Raw genomic sequence first — 16,726 nt, 5'->3', positions numbered from 1 at the left:
GTGATACCTGGCATGCTCGCTCTGATCCCGCCAGGTCTACCATGTACAGCCGGCCTGTGCACACTCCATCCATGCTCGTCTGCTTTACAGTGACTTGTACAACAGCATGGGAGCGGGATGAGTTCTTATTGACAGCTGTGGCTGCCTTAGAGCGGTGCTTGTTCCCTTTAGTCAGTAATGCGATGGCCTGAAAAAGAAAGTAATATAGATGCACCAACACTCTTGTAGTTACACAAAACAACTCATAAAGTTACACTTGCCCATGTGTTATAGCTACAGCAGGGTCACTGCACCAGCGACCACATAGTCATGGGCTCTGCTTATTCATTCACACATTTATAGGTTCTTTTCAGACAGCAACACTCTTTATATTAGTCTTTACTTGTATAACCTATTGTCATTTGTATCCCTCTTGTTCAGTGCTGAAGAACCCTTGTGGTGCCTTATAAATAAAAGATGATAATAATAATATAGACAGGGATGATTAGTGGTGGAGCATGGACGCTGCATAAGGGTAGCACAGACTAATGATAGTCACCTCTTCAGGACTGCTGGGGAAGAACTCTGCAATTCCTTCTATCCTGGTGTTGCTGTAGGGATCCTCTCTAAGGTTCAAACATCCAGAGGACGGTTCTTAGCAGATCCCGAACGGTTTCATTGTAGACCTGAAAATGTAATGAAGGAATAATCACTCTCTGCAATACAAGCACAACAAGTGTGTAATCCACTTTTACTCTCTGGAAAGGGCTTGTGTCACTTGTGGTTCTCCAGATGCTGCATATCGTAAAGAAAAGTTTTTTCGGGGCAGGAAAATACATGGCAGGGGCTCATCTTAGCTTTCAGTTCTCCATCAGTCCCCATACATTCTCAAAATACATTCTCAGTTGCCCCCTCATACTTGTTACGGGGCCTGGTGATTGCTAGTTATGACCAATTACATATTATTACATGTAATTATATGTAGGGGAATCATTTACAGTTGGCTGCATCTGTGCGTAGAATGTACACAAGGAGGACACAAACTTATTTCATGCATTTGTTGGGCCAGAATCATCTCAAGATGCATCCAGCTGAAATACAGCATTTGCAGCTGCAGGTGTAATAAGTGTGTATAGCGCACAATAACACTGAGATGTGGATTGATAGTGTTATTAGTATATTATAAACTTGCATTACCCTATTTTTACACAATTAAAAAATCCTTAAGTGGCATGTTCCATATAGTGTACATAGGGCCTGATTCAGAGCCGGACGCTATTTGCGCTCGCTCGTTCAGAAAAAGGGTCCGGATATTTAAATTGAGCGCTCGCTCTTTGCGGTCTGTTGACACCTCTATGTCTGAGCGAGCGAACGAAACATGCGCTCGCTATTTTGTAAAGACGCCCCCTGGCCGCTCGCATCCTACGTCATCTCCGCTATTTATTAGATTAATCGAGTACATCAAAAAGCATCTGAACTGCTCGCAGTGCTTGTGGTTGGATTTTCCTACCGCAATCATGCGAACAGTTCAGGCTAAGAGACAACCAAGTGACGTGGCCGATGACGCTGCTTTGTTAATTATGTACACCCTTAAAACGCCCGTTTTGACCGTTTGGCACGCCTGCGTTCGGATTTCCACTCCCCGTTTTCAAGCACCTTCCCCTGTTAGCACCCACAAACGCCTCATCCTGTCACTCAAATTAGCAGGCACTCGCTATTTTGCGAGCGCTCGATTTCCGACCGCACTGACTGGTTGGCGCATGCGCATTGCGACCCATATGCATGCGCACTTGTGTGAACATCGCTCGGAGCGAACGAGCGGCCACTTACGAGCGGCTCTGAATCAGGCCCATAGATACAGTGACTGCATATAAAATAAAATTATTTTAGATACTCTCTCCTTCTGCCTGTTCCTATCTTGCCCACTCCTCAATCTCTCCCTCTCATCTGGCACTGCCCACTCTACACTAAAGCATGCCCTTATTACCCCCATTATTAAACAACCTACCTTTGATCCTAGCACTCTATCCAACCACCGACCCATCTATCTACTCCCTTTTGCCCACAGATTCCTTGAGTGTATTGTTTACTACCACATTACCAGCTTTATTTCCTCCCACTCCCTGCGTGACCTATTTCAGTCTGGCTTCCATGCTTTCCACTCCACTGAAACTGCCCTGACAAAAATCAGTAATGACCTCCTTGCTGCCAAGTCCAAGGCCATTACTCTCTGCTCATGCTCATCGACTTCTCTGCTGCTTTTGACACTGAGGACCATCCTCTTCTCCTGCAAATCCTTCATTCCCTTGGACACTGCCCTCTCCTGGCTGTCCTCCTACCTCTCTGACTGCTCTTTCTCTGTCTACTCTTATGACTCCACTCCCCCCCCCCCCTCAATTCCACTAACAGTAGGTGTCCCCCAAGGTTCTGTTCGTGGACCCCTCCTATTCTCCCTCTATAAATCCTCTTTAGGTGAGCTCATCATCTCTTTTGGCCTCCAATATAATCTCTATGCTGATGATACTCATATCTACCTCTCCTCCCCATACCTCTCCCCCTCTATTATCACTTGTATCTCTAACTGTTTCTATGCTATCTGTCCATAAAATGCTGCATCCATATAAATATAGGTTATTAATAATAATAATTAATAATAATAGCATATGTCACATATTTACCTCAGCATAGGACAATGAAACAGAGAATTTATTCTGCCCTCTCTGCACCTCGATGGTCTTATATAGATCTTTCAGAGTGCGAAATATCACTACGGGCTCATGGCCATTTCCCATCATAGTAAAGGTCTTCCCGGTACCTGTGATAAATATAAAGGTATTAGGCATACACTCACTGACGTTACAAGAAAGAATGGCAGATATGTAATTATACAATGTGTCCTGTCAGTGAAGAACAGTGACAGACATCATGTGACTAAACCAATATACATCGGGATGCTGCTCATCAGGTCATGCTCTCAGGGATGTCACCGCTTGTTAGTGAATGGGTAGACTGTGCACTATTGTATATTTGTTCTGCCCATAAAACGTAACTGGAAACATAAATTAAGATGCTATATAAAAATCTAATATATGCACATTTTGGAGCTTTTTATTCAACACAAAACAACATTGTGACATAGTTATGTGATCCAATACAATTTACCAGCATTAGCACACTTGTCACCATTCTCATACTACAGAGCCGTAGCTAGACATTTTGGTGCCCTGTGCGAGAAGAGCATTGGTGTGCCCCCCCCTCCCCCCAACTAGCCGAGCTGTGCTTATTGTCATCAAGTTTGTGTAGACCAGGCTTAATGCACGCTGCTGGGACTTGTAGTCCCACATCTTTGTTGCAAACAGCCTGCCTCTATTGCTGCACATTTTGTAGTAGCAATGCAGGGTTGGGAGTGACCTCACCTGGCAGGTTCTTTCCAGTATTCACTGACCACACAGTGCCTTGCTACTTGCTGCCCAGGCCCCTGGCTGGTAGTAATAGTAACTGACTGCAGTGGGGAAGAGAAGATAACTTCTAGCCCCTAGGCTTGGAAAATATGTGATGATTGGGTGGATGGGTATGAGGACACAGCAGTGGGTAGCACAGGGTATCGGGGTACTCACCGGCTGTCAGAAGACGCAGTGCTCCTAGTTGCTGCTCCTGAGTGGAGATGTGCTTGGATGACTCTCAGCACGTGGCAGGATGATTGTAAGTTCCTGCTGCAGCCTCTCTACCTCTGCATAGATATTCTTTATATGCAGCGTGCCCCACACATTGGCAGGGCCCCCAGCCTGCACAGCAGCCTTACTTGCTGGTGAGCATCGCTGCCTGGGCACACATTCTACCCTCCGTACAGGCGTCTGCCGTCCCTGCTGCCACACCTGCAGAGGGGGCAGACTCCAGCAGCGCAGGGGACAATTCTGCTGCTCAGCCTCGTCTCCAGCAGAAGTGCGGGAGAGCTGCTGCTCCTCGGAGTAATGCTGCAGGTGTCAGAGCGGGGATCGGTGGTTGCTCCTGCCGGGGGGGCCCGTGAGAGAGAGGGGCACGGTGGTACTCACCCCCTGTGCCCCCCCCCCCCCTTAATCCGACTCTCGGTGCATCAAGGTCTTTATGTTGCCGGCGCCGGGATTCGGAGACTCAGACTGAGTCACACTTTCACAGTGTCACGTGGGGGAGGCTGCGGGTTCTGTCACCTGTGCTCCGGAGCAAGAGCTGTGTACACTGCTGGGCACCGTGACAGCGCATCGCAGTTTAAGCAGCAGCTGCCCAGTGCCAGCACAAAGAGAAAGAATGAGGTGGGCGGCTGGTGTTCCGCCCTCAGGGCTGTTGCGCTCTGTGCCGTGTCACCAGCCGCACCACCCTAGCTACGGCTCTGTCATACTATTACCATGCCCCAAATAGAAGAGTTATCCTTAAGAACTATGACTTGTGCTCTTATTGGATGTTTTCAGTTCATATATTATCATGTATCTGACATCACTAGACTGAGGATTCAGTGGTCAGGCTCGGATTGTGCCATGTACCTAACGCCTCACTTTCTGGAACCACCTGGATAATTGCACAGCCCATAAGGAAACTACTAGCTCACAATTACTAACAGTACAGATGGTCACATGTTTTACCCACACTTATTTCACCAGCTCACTACTTTTACATATACAATATAAACAATTAGACTTATGTTCTATTACCTGTAGGGCCGTATGCAAATATAGCAGCACTGTACCTCGAGATGATATCATCCACTAGGTTCTTCATTGTGGACTGATAGATATGCTCCTAAAATGAGACATATTTATTCAATCATGAAAATAATGTAAATATATGCCCTACACTGAATTACAAGATGCCGTATGAGCAGCGCTGCCATATGTATAATGGGTGTAGGGTGTGTGGTGCACATGGGCACCTGAATCCAGGGAGGCCCACACCACACTCCATACACCTATTGTATGTACTTACCATGCAGCTGCCTCAAAAAAAATCTACATTGTGGCGCCATTTTCCCAGAGATATACAATAATTCTGCACAGTAGGCTATGGCACAGTAACAGAGGCTACACCTTGCGTACAATGGTTTGGAGGGGGACCCGTTCAGAGACTGCACACAGGAACCCTCGTCTCATAAGATGTCCCTGAGTACTGTATTATATATATATTATTAGCTTTTATTATTCTTTGTAAATAGTTCAGGATTACAATCACCTGGGTAGCTGCTTGATCAAACACCTCATTAAAGGTGAATGTCCTCTCCAATGCAGGACGTCATCAGGATCCTCGCCAGGGTCCTGCAGTAGTACTGTCTGTAAGGAAAGAGAAGACACATGTTCATGATATGTCACCAGGTTCTACAAGCAACTATGCATCTAGAGCAGAAGATTTTAAGTCCCGTTTATAGTAATGAATAAAAGCAAAGTCACATATGGGAACGTGATGTGGGAGTATAGAGTCATATTTATCAGCATCTCAGCACAGTTTTCAGGAACATCTTGCTGATATCTATATAAACTCTTCTAATCACTGGTTCTTAGGCCCTTAAGACACGGAATGGTCTAACTCATAAGCCTGGGGGTCTGTCCAACTGTGAGACATATTATAATAACTTATTGGATTGTGCCTCAAGTGGGTTGCCCCCTATTGTGCAACTACAAGTCTCAGCATACCCTCTTTATTAAAGGGAAATGCCATAAGTTACTGTCCATAAAATATGTGCATGACAAATATCCCTACTGAACCGAGAGCCCTGGTTTGGGCAGATAGGGTGAGATGGAAGATGTTATCTGGCCTCTCTGCAGTATAAACATAGACACATCTTCTCCTCACACTAACTTCATAGGATGTAGCAAAAGCAGGTGCTGCATGACCATGCAGACCAATAGGAAGCCATAATGAAAGAGATCACCACTTCCTACTGGTCTGTGGGGTCACATCCCTATATGACAAACATATTCAACTGGTTAGTAAGAACGAGGAGCAGTAGGGATTGCCATCAATATGGTTACCATCAATGGCAAATTAGAAAGTGGCCATCGATGGTAATCAACTATGCAATGGATGACCATCGATGGATCCACCAAACGATGGTCATCCCTTTTCCATGACTGACTGGACTGTGGGCCAATCAGAACCGGGGGGCATGGCTTTGAGGGTGTTGGGGGGCGGAGCTATGCTCAGTGTCCCGTCACCTTGAAAAAAATAAAATACTTACTTTTTGGTTATGTTCTTCCATCGATGGAGGGAGACCATCTGGTTCTCCCCCTTCGATGGGAAAAACATTCAACATCGGCCATAAACCAACGATGATTATGAATCATGAATGGTCGATGGCCATCCATAAGGAGCAACTTAGGAGCCTTGCAATGTTGTTTTGCAGCACGCCCAGCATTTACACAGTCCATGATTTCCCCATTTCTTGTGCACAGAGAGGTAACACCTGGCACTGGTTATTACTCTAAATTGCTTATGGGTATTATGGGGACTGTGGATAGCGTTCAATCTCTGATAAAAAGAAAAGGTTTTCCTTTTTATCATATTTATAAACGTAGATATATATATAGATATAGATATAGATAGATAGATGGATATATATATATATATATATATATACACAAAGTGAAAAATGAAACAAAATACATTCAAGAATAGTGTATTGGTAAAAAAAATATTTTATAATTAACTGTGTTAAATGTTAAACTAATTCAGTTGTTTAAATTAAAATAATGTTATTAGCATTTTCTTACCTGCGTCCCGAGCTGGTGTATAATGCATCGGGCACTGCTCTTAGTCTCTGTCCTATTAAATGGACGGATTCGCAGAGCGACCTGTGACATAATGAAACATATGTACATAACAACAATGCAGGATTATTAATACCAAGGTAATCCCCCAAACCAGCCATTTCTGTTCCGAAAGAAAAGACAATTGTCTTGGTCTGACTTGGTTATGTGTAATAAATTCCAAACAGTGAAGGAGGGTGTCCCAGTGATACTGAACTAAGGGCCTGATTCAGACCCGCTCGCGAGCGCTGAACGCTCGCAAGTGGGTCGATGGTGCCTAGTGCGCATGCACACGACAGAGGGAGCTCCGTCGTGCGCATGCGCAAGACCCGGATAGCGACAGCCAAGCTGTCGCTCCGGGTCTCGCACCAAAGGGGACGTGCTGTCGATGGTGAGTGACAGCACACCCCCTTTGGTGGGCGTGCCAGGGGCGTGGCTGCCAGATGGAGGGAACGCCTACTGTCTGGGTCCGGCCCCACTGACATCACTAGTGATGTCAGTGGGAGTGATTTTGGCTCTGATAGAGCCAAAATCACTCCAGGGCTTGCGGTCACCAAGACCCTACCATGGGTCTCGTCGCAAGCCCGATGGTCTTGACCATTGCGACCATAATCATGGACGCTCGCATAAGCTGTGGGTGGTAACCCACAGCTATGCGAGCGTCCAGGAGGACGCACCAAAAAAAAAAAAAAAAAAGCCCTGATTCAGAGCGGGCGCTTGTTCAGAGCGTCCGGCTCTGAATCAGGCCCTAAGTCCCGACACTTTAAACTTAAAATAGGGGTTTTCCAAAACTTTTCACCTACTCAAGGGGTCCCGAAAAAATGCTTGCATTAACACCTATACAGAATTAATGATTGATAACTGGACAGCTAATCAATAGGCCAATTTTTTTATTTTAACACTCAAATTTGACTTTTACACTCGAAAACGGGTTTTCAGACCTAATGCAATTTTCCCCATGTTTCAAAAACAAAAACCACTAATATAAAGAAAAGCAAAACCGTGATATAGATGCACTTCCCTTTGTTTAACAGCATTTCACAATATTTTTACTTTTATTTTACATAATTTGAAATCAGAACCCTACATCATAATTAGAAAGTCTGGAAAGCTACTAAGCAAAACACAAATGAATACTCCATAGTAAATAGTATAAATACAGAGAAAATGGATTATTTATAACTAATGTAGCTATCTCTACCCCGAACTTATATTAAGTCATATAACAGTGACTTATTACCATTACCCATCAGTAATACAGTGAGTCCATGGCTCTATAAGAGATACTTACAGTCATTTGATGGTCCTTAGGATGGTTATTTCCCGCCTTCTTCATCGTAAAATCATTGTATCCACTCAGAAATGAGAAGAGAAATATCTGTACTGTCACTAGTCCAACAATATCAGATATGACACAGGAAGCATCCAGCTGCCTTATTATACCCATCACACCTCCAATAGTGGCATCATCAGCTGCCACTATGACATCACTAGGTGCCCTGGCAGGGGAACACTGCTATGTATCTCAGGCATGGCATTGGGGATTAATAGTAAATACAATGTGATGACTACATGTCAGTAAATCAATACACATAATTGGGATGAGCAGAAATGTAATCATTACACACAGCAGCATACCTCCCAACATGACCCTCTCCAGGAGGGACACAATGCTCTGGTCCTGGACTTCCCTGGTAAGAGGTGGGGCTGCAGTGCAGTTCAAAAGTCAAAAAGGGGAGTCACACCAACTGTCATTTCACACGCTGCCAAACATCACAGGCTGGGACTCACTGGCAGTTGGTGTGACTCCCCTATTTGAATTTTGGACTGTGCTGCAGCCTCACCCCTGGAGCCTCCACCAGTCATAAATTACCAGGGAAGTCCAGGACCAGAGCATCGTGTCCCTCCTGGAGAGGGTCATGTTGGGAGGTATGCAGCAGTGATGTGTATTATCTGTGCGCTGTGTGATACATTCAGGCCCATACTATACATCTGCATACCTCCCAACAGGTGGGGCTGCAGTACAGTCCAAAATTCAAATAGCGGAGTCACACCAACTGCCAGTGAGTCCCAGCCAGTGATGTTTGGCAGCGTGTGAAATGGCAGTTGGTGTGGCACCCCTATTTGAATTTTGCACTGCGCTGCAGCCCCACCTCTTACCAGGGAAGTCCAGGACAAGAGCATTATGTCCCTCCTGGAGAGGGGTATGATATAAACATATAATTGTTGTTCAAGATTGGATACTCACCATCTTGTGACCAGAAGAACAGTCACGTGATTGGGAGAATGCACGATCTTGGCTAATACACTGATTATTTAATAATATGGAAAGTATGTAAAAAATATGTTATTTCATATTTTTTACTCTCTAATCTGTTAGAAAGATAGGGTAAGATTGCCTTCGCATTAACAGATCGTTTTATAAGAGAAACAGATGATTGTTTATTAGTACTTGTGTTGCATGTACAAGTGATTGCTATTTCCCCAATTAAAGGGGTATATATGGAGCTTCCATGGGACATTTGGATTATGCCACTATGAAGCTGGATATCCTCCATCCAGTGAAATGCGTTAAACAGTTTTTATCCATCCCCATCTCTGCCTAATATTGGATGTGACTCCTGAACTGTGCGGATACTTTACCTATAGGGTTTGGACAATTCTGCTCTGGACTCATTTATACAGCTACAAGTGGATTGCCAATACAGCCCCCCACCATCTTCGGATTCTTCGCTAAGAGGACTGTTCTACATCATTTGACTACTTAGTAAACATTTGCTGTTCGTGAACTCTGAGAGACTTTTGAAGAGCAAGTCCTAATTATATCCATCTTTATATACTACTGTAACTTAGGAGTCTATCTAGCAGGTGACAATATAGAACCATGTACTGAGCTCCTTTTATGCTATTATGAAGTAGTTTTATTGTATGTAATAAATGTGAATTGTTATTCTTTATGTATCTGTTTCTCAATACATACTTTTAGTAAGTGATTATACTCAGATATTTATACAGTTTTACCAGTTAGAGGCTGACAGCCGCTTACCAGCTGCTTTAGTGCTGCTCACTCAGATTTTTACTTATGCAGATAAATGTTTAAGGAGTTATTCATGGATGGGGCAATATATCACAGCAGCATGCAAAGAGAAGGGCCTAACAATCCAGATAGTATGTCCTTTAAATGATGAGATTGTAAGAAAAGGAGCAGATGGGAGAACCATCAATGTGTGACATGAGTCCAATTTCCCCTCCTTGTTTTCCTCTAGTCTTGGAGGTATTGGTGAAGTAAAGACCACTGTGAGACCTGTTGCCAGAAGGTTCACATTGTTTGAGAGTACAAGGTCATAGTTAGAGAATTGTTACAAACAAATGCTGAATTCCATGGGGCACACAAAGAATTACGAAAGTGACAGTGGTAATTTTGAGGTTTGCTGGATTTTTATAGTGTGCAGAACCAGAATGAAGTGCAGATGTGGGGGATGATCACCGAGATTTGTCACTGCCTGGTAGAAGCAGAGGGATAATTACCACTGTAAGATATAAAAAAAACTGTTAAAGCGGGATGCATGGCGCATTGCACTTGCGTTGCGATTTATTCGGCCGGTCATCGCATGCAAGCCGGCGTTGGTAACGCCGGTATGAATGACTATCCCTTTAAAGGCCTGCTCTGTTGATTAGCAATGAGTGAAGTGAGTGACATAGATAAAATTAAAATACTGTTAGCCATCTGCATCATATCTGTAAAGCCGGCTACACATGCTACGATGTGTAGCCGGTGATGTGATGGCCGACATATCGGGCGGTCCCCACGCATGGAGCGATCTGCTGCCCGACCACCCGATATGTCGGCCCCCCTCCCCCCCGCATAGCAATGTATGGGATCGTACATAGCTTCTCCAGCAGCATGAAAGATCTGAAGGAGCCGATATCATACCCACACACGGAACGATATAGCAGTGATATTGTTCCAATCTGTTGGATCGGCCGCTATATGCTCCATGTGTGGACCTCTTTAGTGTAATACTATAGAGGGATTGTAAAAAGACAGTTTATTATATATTGTAAACTTCATAGGGGTTTGGGGAGAAAAATAAAAGGAAGAAGTAAAAAATTTAACAGTCAAATGTCATTGTCCAAGGCAGGGAGTTAGTGAATGCAGGTCCTGGATGTAGCAGATGAATATTGGTGCTTATGTTTCTTAAATGTTGTCCAGTGCAGTCATCTTGTTTAAAGACTATGGTGTCTATGTACTAAGCCTTAGAAAGAGATAAAGTGGATAGAGATAATCCATAAAATAGGCCCTTTGGGTCTCATTTATCCATGAGTTTTTTCATTCACAACAAGTGATAAAACTCGTTACTTATGATAATTATGCTCCTGCCAATCAGCTGCCAACTATCATCTGTTTGAAAAATGACAGTTGGGTGCTGATTGGCTGGAGCACCATTTATCATACCCAATGCGTTATATCACTCGTTATGAATGATAAAACTTGTTGATAAATGAGGTCCAAAGTACCAACTAATCGGCTCCTGTCATTTTTCAAACCGAGCCTGTAAAGTGACACTTAGGAGTTGATTGATTGGTACTTTATCTCTGTCCACTTTATCTGTTTCCAAGGCTTAATACATAAGCCCCTATGTTTCTCATTATCACCAGGAACTCATATACCCTGATTTCTCAGCAAATCTATTTGAATAGCATACAGTACCTAAGATCAAAGAAATACTGACCTAATTACTGTCCCTTCCATACACTACTGTACTAACCAAACACACCACTTTTTATTTATTATCTATACCAGAATTCCATACATACCTCTCCATTGCTTCAGTAAGAGAATAACAGATCTTGCTAACAGTTAGTATCACATTAACACTATCCAATCGAGATTAGTAAACATGTGGTTCTTAAGGCTGACAATTTGTTTTCGCCTTTTTATTTTCACTAAACTTCTGTGTCTTCTTATATCCTTACATTATACAGTACAGGCTATATGACCCCTATATAATGTGACCTAGGAAAGAGGATTCAATGCAAGTTTGACTTGATAACACTGTATGAAGCTTATTTTTTTGTTTTGTTAATGTTCAAGTGTAAATGCCCAGAATAAGTTACACAGTTACAGGATTTTTTTCAGGCTGCATTCACTCTGTAGAATTCTCTCCTGTGTACAACAAGGCTTACTCCTAGGCTCCAAACATTCAAGCATTCCATGAAATCTCACCTCTTCAGGCAAGCTTATCAAATTCCCAAACCACCCTCTAATTCCCCCCTTCCTACGCTCTTCTACCCGATTACTTCTCTACACAACTCACTCAAACGTATATTTATTCTCTTCTATACTCAAAAAAACAACATCGATGTGTGATTGGATCATATAGCTCCGATAGGCTCTCCTTCCCATTGCAATCTGGCTGGACCAGCATGCAATATGCAACCCTTAGCCTCATGTATGTAACTCCTATTTCTCTATAGATTATAAACCTGTGAGCAGAACCCTCTTACATCTTTGTCTGTTAATACCCAGTCCTGTATTTATTATTGTTTGTTTCTAATTGTAAAACCCTACAGAGTACAGTGGCACTCCATAAAGCAATATTCATAGATGGTTGGTTACACCTGGCATATTGTTTAACGCTGTTCTGCATCTTCTCACTGTATTTTATAGGAGACTGAGTCAAAGGCCAACTACTGAAGAGCTAGAGCAAAGAAACATCTTAAAACGTAAGCATATTTATAGTGTTGGAATAAGAAACATAATGACACAGCGCTAAGATCTAGCGTAAGGCAATATAATCGCATTCAGAGAGTGTTTATTGAAATACTTTTTTTTTATTTGGTGAGACATATGTGAAAGTCAAATATCCATATAGATATGCACTAATAATATACACATAACATAAAAACACCTAAAAAAGAAAAAAAAAAGGATCATATAAAAATGAACATATCCAAATGGATATTAGATCACTGATTTCTCTGGTGGTAATTCAGAAGACAAATGCTGATACTTACAAGCACATACACAAACTGAAAGATGTTTCTTACATTCCATTGACAAAGTTATTTAATAATATATAATAGTATTACTCCCCCAAGTTCTAGTTAATTAAAATACTTTTTTGCCAGAGAAAAGTTAGATCTAGTAGTAAAAAAATAAAAAAAATTCACACTGTACACAAAATATTCATCCGTTAGCTGTTGAGTTATGCCCCTTATTGCGAGTGACTGAGAGGTCCTCTACTAAGAGTAAACAAATACACTTTTTTACAGTTTAAGGGTGGCCGGATAAGAAACGTACAAAGTCCAATAGTAAATGTCTACTGCTACATAACCAGCTTCACATAGCATAAAAATTAGTGGAAAGCACACCCATATACTTGCGGAAAAGTCCCTGTTCATAAACATGTTGTTTACAGATCCAAGTAGCTCCGGTCAGATGCAGTGCGCCAAGTGTTATGACCTATGATGGTATGGAGGGGAGGGCCAGCTCGATCAGCCGAATTAAACCCAGCAGGAGAACAAATTCTCCTAGACCGAGAAATGTGCAAATAAAAAATATTGTAGAGAGATTCCAATTAATTTTGGCTGCTTGGCGCATTTCATCTATTTTTCTGTCTTAACAATCTTTTGAGACAGTCGAATAGATGAAATGTGTTAAGCTGCTACACCATCGTTTTAGTGTTGGCTTTGAATAGCAAAGCTTGATTAACATATGAAACTGCAGAAACTTATAATACAAGTTTCCGCTGTATCCTTATTAACTTAGCTTTCAATGTCAGGAAATCTCCTCCAGGAAAAGATTTTAGAAACAGCTGAACAAACAAACTAAAGGAACATTTTTACAATGGTTCACACTCAGGCCTGTTATAATATAGAGGGACAACTTCAAACCCTGCCCGACTGTTGAGGAACAAAACTCACATTTAAAGTGCAGTTTTGCTAAAGTTTTTCGATTAAGTTATAGACTGGCAAGAAGAACAGCTGGATTCAGAAACCGTTCAATAAGCAATCTTATCCTCTACAAGTGCTATGCAGTATCCTCGTACAAATGAAAAATACTCATTCTACCATCATCGCTGCTTATTTTTAGGATGCCACAAAATTCTGCAGCTCAGGGCAGTCAGATTGACCTCTTACGAGTACACACTGTTCAAGGTTAATGAAGGAAGTGTAGATATGAGAGAGAGGATAGTGAGGGCCTTGCTCATGAGTGCTTAAAGTCTAGAGCGAGAGAGCAATGCCTAAGACAATAGAAGTTAGTGGGGCACAGTGTGGAGATGGGATTGTAGGTGGTAGAGAACTCAGTGGGAGAATAATGATGTTATGATGAAGCTATAGGGAATGGCTGGGTTTCAGAAAGCAATTTAAATACTAAAGGTTGAGGGACAAAAAAGTCAAGTGGGATAGGGCGTTCTATAAGTGGGGAACAGCATGGGAGAAGTGAGTGAGCAATGTATATCAGATTGGAAGAAAGGCTCATGAGTGCTTAAAGTCTAGAGCGAGAGGGCAATGCCTAAGACAATAGAAGTTAGTGGGGCACAGTGTGGAGATGGGATTGTAGGTGGTAGAGAGCTCAGAGGGAGAAGAATGATGTTATGATGAAGCAATAGGGAATGGCTGGGGTAGGGTGTTCCATAAGTGGGGAACAGCATGGGAGAAGTGAGTGAGCGATGTATATCAGATTGGAAGAAAGGCACGGGTCACCAATAGATCTAAAAGAGGAAGAGTATCTCATGACATGGCCAGGCATGTCTAAGGGAGAGTAGTTTGTGAGTGTGAGAAGCTTGATTTGTATTCTTGGGGTAATAGGGAACCAGTATAGAGATTTGCAGAGTATGTGCAGTGGAGACAGAAGATCAGTCTCACTGTGACTTTTATAGTATTGTAGGTTATAAAGACAACTATGGGAGGAGAATATATAGCAGCAGTTTGCAGTAGTCCAGACAGGAGATAATGATAGAATGTATAAGGATTTGGTAAAATCCTGAGTGAGAGAGGGACGTACTTTGGCTATGTTTCCAAGGAAGAGACAAGAAGAAAATGTGTGTGGAATAAAGAGGGTGAAGTTGAGAATTACACCAATTTAGGGTCCTTTGGGAACTGGGTGTGAGTGTGATGTCAACTGTGAGTGAGACTTGGATGGAGAATAGTGACACTTTGAGAAGGGAAGCTGATGAGCTTCGTTTTGTACATGTTGAGCTCTCGGTAGTGTTGGGATATCAGTCTTGAGATGATAAAGAGCTAGTTGAATGCATAGGATAAAAATAGAAGACTACAGGCCAGCAGAGGCACGGTAGATTTTGCTTAAAGGTGAAGAAGGAGGAGGAGTTCACAGAGAGAAGCGGTATAAAGTGAGAATAGCAGAAGGCTGAGAGCAAAGCCTTGGGAGACCTCCACATGTAAAGTGAGTGATTTGGAGTACATGACAGAAGTTGGCACACTGAAGGATTATTTACAGAAATTGAAGATGACACAGGAGAGGACAGTGCTGCAAAGACCAATCCTCTTCTCTGGGTGTCCAGAGAAGAGGGTGGTTGGCACTGTCAAAAGCTGCAGAGTAGTTTAGGGAGAGATTGTTGTACAATTTAGCCATGTCCATCTCAGTTGACCATAGAAGATGGACAGAAGAGAAGGTGCCAGCTTATAGAGGTGAGTTAGGTGCAGGCATGAATTCAGGGAGAGGGAATGGTGAAGCAGAATGGGAATGGGCTTGAGAGGTAGAGAGAAGTGTCAGGACATCTGTAAAGGTAGAGAAAGAAATGAGGGTGGAGTGTGATGGATAAGATTTCTTGATAAATGGTGTTGATTTTTGCCATTGCAGTTGGTGGTTAAGTGGGTAAGCAGTAAGGGAACAAGAGGCGGGCGGTGTATATGGTCAGAAAAACAAGTTGCATGTGGTAAAGAAGCTATGGAGGTTTCCCAACTGGGTGTATGTTACTGCTTTTGCGGTAAATCATGGCACACATGGCACGAGTCGCGTACCTGTGAGCGGGTACACGTGCTGCATTCTCACCCGCGACTCCATAGGATTGCCTGGTGCGAAAGCAGCGTGCGGCATGGCACGATGCATGATCAGCAAAGATTCAAGAGGATACATATATATATATATATATATATATATATGTAGAAATAGGGATATGAGACATTTTTGTTTGAAAATTGATAGTTATATAACAATTTTTAGTGGCATTTCATTTTTGGTGGGTGCACTCCCAGGATTTGGTTTTACATGTGTAAATGTCCAAGTATAATCATAGTTGACGAGGTAATATGTAGTAGCTGCAGTTGAAAGGAGTAAAACACACAAAGAATCCATTCTGGTATACAGGCGCCGCGATAGCCAAGCCGGGAAAAGGGGGGACGTGGCTTAATTGCCGGAGGGGTGGCCACGCCCCCTTAGGAGAAAAAAAAAAAAATTTCTGCAGCGCCGGGGCACTGTAAGCCCCTCTGCCCAGCGCATAGCCAGTGGGGGGCGCGATCAGTGTTATTTCTCCCCCCACAGGCATTGGAGACTGCTGTGGCTTAGCAGCCGCATGCAGTCTCCCAGTTGCAGCCCAGCACACAGCAGCGTGTGGTGGGCTGCTGTGATGTAAGAGGGGGGGCGGTCCAGGCCCCTCCAGCAAGCCCAGGCCCGGGTAATTAGTACCGGCTCCCCTGCTGGTATCTGACACACACAAGTGCAACACTAAAAAGTAGAGATGACATGTTTAGTTCAACTCTATTCTTTTTCACCAAAATTAGCCAAAGTTTGGATTTATCTTATTGGCTTTTCAGTACACGTGACATCTGGATACCAATAAGATGCGGTTTTCAGATTGGAACCTAACCGATGCCAAAACCGAACCGCTTATCTCTACTAAAAGCCACTGTCTCCCTGAAAACTGATTTTTACAGGTGCTAAGTACGATCACTGAGTGATCCTATTATAAGCACATAAATCCCTATGTATTAAATATATGCAAACACAAAAA

General features: G+C 43.0%; 1 protein-coding gene across 5 annotated transcripts in view; it reads left to right on the top strand.

Annotated features, from left to right (window-relative positions):
• Window positions 1-16,726, top strand: part of PHACTR2 (phosphatase and actin regulator 2) — a 302,858-nt gene that overhangs the window by 271,295 nt on the left and 14,837 nt on the right. For all 5 annotated transcript variants that reach the window (XM_088454611.1, XM_088454681.1, XM_088454579.1 and 2 more), the window contains one exon: window positions 12,421-12,476. In XM_088454611.1, the coding sequence (XP_088310737.1) occupies window positions 12,421-12,476 (56 nt within the window). The remainder of the gene's footprint in view (window positions 1-12,420; window positions 12,477-16,726) is intronic.

Source organism: Taudactylus pleione, unplaced genomic scaffold (genome assembly GCF_031769625.1).
Source record: "Taudactylus pleione unplaced genomic scaffold, aTauple2 ptg000006l, whole genome shotgun sequence".
Taxonomy (NCBI): domain Eukaryota; kingdom Metazoa; phylum Chordata; class Amphibia; order Anura; family Myobatrachidae; genus Taudactylus; species Taudactylus pleione.
This window is presented reverse-complemented; position numbering and strand designations above follow the sequence as displayed.